This window comes from Nematolebias whitei, chromosome 16 (genome assembly GCF_014905685.2).
Source record: "Nematolebias whitei isolate Nwh7 chromosome 16, NemWhi1, whole genome shotgun sequence".
NCBI lineage: Eukaryota > Metazoa > Chordata > Actinopteri > Cyprinodontiformes > Rivulidae > Nematolebias > Nematolebias whitei.
This window is the reverse complement of record NC_056513.1, coordinates 11,295,307-11,300,341: the sequence shown is the minus strand read 5'-3', so window position 1 is coordinate 11,300,341 and position 5,035 is coordinate 11,295,307. Positions and strand designations below refer to the sequence as shown.

At 36.1% G+C, this 5,035-nt stretch overlaps 1 protein-coding gene across 1 annotated transcript; it reads right to left on the bottom strand.

The window, feature by feature from the left end:
• Window positions 1–1,687: 1,687 nt before the first annotated feature.
• On the bottom strand, window positions 1,688–4,526 carry LOC119423091 (CMRF35-like molecule 8). The gene is made up of 4 exons (XM_037690500.1): window positions 4,490–4,526; window positions 3,879–4,178; window positions 2,463–2,783; window positions 1,688–1,704 (listed from the first exon to the last, which is right to left on the bottom strand). Exons 1-4 carry the CDS (start codon window positions 4,524–4,526, stop codon window positions 1,688–1,690), a joined length of 675 nt encoding a protein of 224 aa, XP_037546428.1.
• Between the last annotated feature and the right edge of the window lie 509 nt (window positions 4,527–5,035).

Sequence of the window (5,035 nt, the reverse complement as noted above, 5' to 3'; positions counted from 1 at the left end):
AATATTGTTTAGAATATTGCAAGAGTGTGGGAAGGGTTAAACACCTTTATATGTATACATCTATAAATATATATACATATACATACATGCATACTAAAATAAACAACTACTTACTACTTGTACTACTATTCCTACTTTGCGGTTTTTCACTTATGACGGGGCTTCAGGATAAACGAGGTACTGCTGTACATCTTAGTGTATATCTTGGATCTTTATATACTGTTTCTTTTTATACTTTATATTTTTACTATATTTGGGTGTAATTGGGACCTTGAGTACATCATTTCGTTCCACCTCATGTACTGCATGTGATGTGAATGACAATAAAGAACCTTGAACTTGAGTATGAGATCCATTTTATCCAATCAGGGATTAAGTTGGATTACCATAAATTGATATAAAGTAAGCACATTTTCAGATTTGTGGATTTTTATGCTTTATTTTGATACCATTCCTGATATAATGAGCGGGTCCAGAGATGTGGATTGATGTGTCCTGCTAATCAGGAAGACCCCTGAAAATCAGTCTGCACTCTATTTTTAGTGTTTTCTAAAGAGGATTTATTAACATCATTTGATAAAGGAAGCCTCGTGCCATATTTGGATATTGGGATTTATCAACTGATATTAAAAAAAGCTTTGCAAGTGCATAGGGAACACAACAAATATACAGGTATAGGGCTTTTCTGTTCAAAATTATTGTTACTTGTTAACACTGCACATAAAAGAGCTTATACCATTATTTAAGATTATATTCTAAACATTTTATTCAAGGGAACGTAGATAAGATATTTAATCATCATATTAGGCCAAAATCCAATTATTACAATTATTTTTTTCTTTTATCAATGCACTATGGTTGTCTGTACATACCTCACTACACTACTTGTGACTTGATCACAATGTAATGGGTCAGAGCTGTGTAATGGTATTAAACACATCAGTTTGGACTTATTTAAACACAGTGTTGTTAAAGTTTTGGACCAGTTTTCTTACGTCTGCTGCGGCCGTCATTTCCTGTAACTTCACAGCTTCATATTTGTTTCCGTCTGTGGCGACTTTTGTTTCTATAAGAAGCAAAGCACGAGCCAAGCAATTATATTTCACGTGGGGTTTTTTTGTCTTATGTGTGTAAATGTTAAAACACCAGAGTCACCTTTCACTTTGTCACATCTGCGCTTGCAAACTTTAACCAGGACACATATCAGCAGCGCTGCAGCAGCTACACCAAGAACAGCATAAAGAGCTGCGTTCAAAACAAACAGAAACAGAAACAAGCGTCAGAATCAGCTGAACATACAAACAGAACCACAGAAAGGCTTCATGGAGGTGTGACTGCACAGAATCTAAAAAAAAACTTTAACAAACTCTTTACACAGTTCCGTCACAATATGTCTGATTCAGTATTAGTCAGTTTTGCATGAACACTTATAATAAAGTCAGTTTATTGACTCATCACATGTTCAGTTTTACATGTTCAAGAGAACGGGTTCATGAGGTGAAGCCTGAGAGGACTAACAATTGAGAACAGGTGGAGGTGGGTGTGGCTGTTCTCATGTGTTAGTTTGCACAGGTGTCTCCACCAGAACAGGTGGAGGTGGGCGTGGCTACACTGAGAAGCACAAAGTAACTGTGGGGAATTGACTGACTGATGGAGTGGTTTGTGGCGCCAAGGAAAACAAAAAGACTCATCGAATGAAAACACCTGTAACAGAACTTAACACAAAAATCACAAAACACATAAAACAAATCATATTAACAAAAGGGGAATAAGCCTACCGGTAATAATAAACACTAAGAACCACAAAAACAATGAGACGCTTCATTTAGCAATTAAAGTTTGAAGTTAAATTTAGTCAACTTTAAAAAAAATATATATTATTTTCTCATAAGCATCCATACTCCCACATTTAAACACAATAACTCAGCCTTAAATTAGATAATTTAATAGACATGAGGGACCAGATTTATTTCTGCTCCAAAGAACCAGGAGAATAAGAAGAACACAAACATACGTGTCCTGACTTGACCTTGTGTTGGTGAAACTGATGGGACCTGTTCTGCAGCGGTGATCGGGCTCACAGATGTGGTTTGTTGTGGAGCAGCTGTCCAATAAATAAATAGATAAATACATGTTGCACATGATAAGGTAGGAATATTACTTTAAAGTGATATATGTTTGACGTCTATGGCCATTTTCACAAACTACTTCCTGTTTTCTTACGGCGTGATGGGGAAAAGTTATGGAAATTCACAATGAGATCAAGTTTACTACAATTTATTCCACTGTATGTCTTTATTCAGTAAAACATTTAAACACTTTTGATTTCTATTAAAACATTTTGAATGGTAAATCTTTTCTGGATGTCACTTTTACCGAAGACCTAGTGTTTTTTTTTTTTTTTTTTGGTTCAGCCAAAAAAAATGAACTCTAATTAAAAAAAAAAAAAGAGGAGTTCTGACCTTTGACCTCCAGTTCAGCAGCAGAGAAACCATCCAGTCCTGATTCTCTTTGGACACCACAGAGATACGACCCAGAATCCTCCAGGGTCAGATTGAAAATGGTCACTGTGAATGTGTTTGACTTCTTGTCATCGTTGAGTGTGACTCGTCCGTTGTGTCTGGTGTTAGAGGTGATCAGCGCCTGCTGCAGACACGTGGAGCGCTGGTTTCCTCTGCACATGTACTTCAGGTTGTTCAGGTACTTGGACTCATACGGACAGATGATGGACACTGAACCTTCCTCTGCACCTTGGATTTTAGTCACATTGTCGCAGCAGCTGTCTGGTAAGAATAAATAAAACGTAAACTGACTGACTGAAAAATAAAACCTTCAGATTGTTGTGAGAACTTCACATTTAAATTGACCTATCATATAAAGTCATTAGACCTCTTAACAAAGTTTTAACATCAATATCAAATAAAAATCAGAGAACTCTGAACAGTTTTATCCACTTTAAGTATTTTGTATTATTACGACGGAGCTTTAGAGCCATGCTAAGAAAAAAATTTATTAAAAACCATAAAATTGCGAGAATAAAAACCTAGTATTATGAGAATAAAGTCGATTAAAGTCTTAATATTACGAGAATAAAGTTGTACAAGACTTTTTTTGTTTTTACAGCTCTCGTGTACTTATTTATTTTTTTCCACGACTCGGATCCACAACGCGACCTGTCAATCAATCCAGTAGGCGTGTCAGCAAATGACCAATCCAAAACTAAATGAGTCATAATATTATCTGAACTCCGAAGCAGGGTTTACCGCATTTTAATTGTGGTAAAATGAAGAATGTTGAGCATCTTGTTAAGTTATACTCTGGTGTTGGTTTTACAAATAAAGAGATAGTTAATCTGTTAGCACATCAGCATCAGATTATTATCAGTATCAGGACTTTGAACCTGTTGCAGACTCTCATGGGCTGCAGCAGCTCTCTGCAAGTAAGGAGCATTTATCTTCGGATTGGTCATTTGCTGACGTCTACTGGATTGATTGACAGGTCCCGTTGTGGATCCAACTTGTGGGAAAAAAAAATAAAAAATGAGAGCTATAAAAAAAAAAAAGTCTCGTATGACTTTATTCTCATAATATTAGGACTTTATTCTTGTAATTTTATGGCTTTTAATTTTCTTTCTTAGCGTGGCCATAAAGCTCCGTTGTATATTATGTTTTCAAAGACAACATTTTCAGCTGAAAACAACTTTTTTCTGATATGACAAGGATTAAAACCCAAAATAATTGGTCTGATTCATCATCAGTTGTGCTCTTGACCCACTTGTTTTATTTAAGTCTTAAGGCCTTAAGATAAACTCAGATGGGCCTTTTCAATGGAAGGACTTAAAGAGTTAATTGACATATGAAGTGTAGACATGCACTTACCTTTTATTACTCCCAGTCTTACTTCAGTGTCGATATCGTTGAATATTCGTTCCACTCCACACCAGTACGTTCCAGCATCATCAAGACGAGTATTAGCAATATTCACATTCAACATCCTTAACTTTTTATCATCATGGACGAAGTATTTATTCGTACGTTTTTGTGACGCTTTAATAAGAAAGTCACAGTAACGCCACACGTTGCCTTTACAAAAATATTTTTCATAATCCTCATAACCTTGCTGATATGGGCAGAAAATATTTACACCTCGTCCCTCATATACAAACACCTGGATCACATCTGCAGCACATGGTGAACAACTCAGAGCTGCTGGAAAAGAGACAAGAGATAAACATTAATGTAGTTTTTTTTTTAATGTGATTATTTAATACTTGCACTTTCTATATTTCCATAAAATAGGACAATCTTTTAAAAGCATTTTTTTTTTTGCCTAAAGCGATGTTAAAAGATAAACCAGACGATCACGGGTTTAAGACAGTTGTAGATAAAATTCATGTCTGGTGTTAAACCTTATCGACAGACCTGAAATAAATCAGTCTAAAGAAAAGTTATATTTTCACAAACTTACATAACAATAAGATCAAACTTACAGCACAGAACGAGCAGCAGGTTCTGAAACCTCCTCATCTCGACCTTCCTGCAGCATAAAGCATGAACAGCTCTGAGACGTTTAGAGGAAGCAGCAGTTCAAAACTGTGAGGCTTCACACAAGGAAACTAAACTAACCCCCGGTGCTGCTTTCGTAAATAATATTTCATCACGGGCTACAGTCAGTTAAGCATCAAAGTAAGACATAAGCTGTTGACTACATTAAATATCTAATCATGAGAGGATTTTTTATTTTGAGTTGCAGAGTGAAAGTATAACTCACTATGCTAAAGCTAAAAACAGTTTTATTCAGTTTAGCTTTGGTTGGTGTAGAATAATTACAAAAATAAATGAATGATTCTTCTTGATAGTATATTTGGCTGAGCAATGCACAGTTTTTATTGCAATATCAATATCCATCCATCCATTATCATTTACCCGCTTCTTCCATTTCGGGTAACAGGGGTCGCCGGTGCCCATGTCCAGCAATCAATGTGCGAGGGGCGGGGTACACCCTGGACGGGTCTCAAGTTCATCGCAGAGCCACA

Excerpts from the sequence above, each read along its gene's own strand:
- LOC119423091 (XM_037690500.1), bottom strand. The coding sequence starts at position 4,526 with ATGAGGAGGTTTCAGAACCTGCTGCTCGTTCTGTGCT. Across the intron at positions 4,179-4,489 it reads CCTGCTGCTCGTTCTGTGCT|ATGTGATCCAGGTGTTTGTA; the intron begins GTAAGTTTGATC and ends CATGTGCTGCAG. Across the intron at positions 2,784-3,878 it reads AAGACTGGGAGTAATAAAAG|ACAGCTGCTGCGACAATGTG; the intron begins GTAAGTGCATGT and ends TATTCTTACCAG.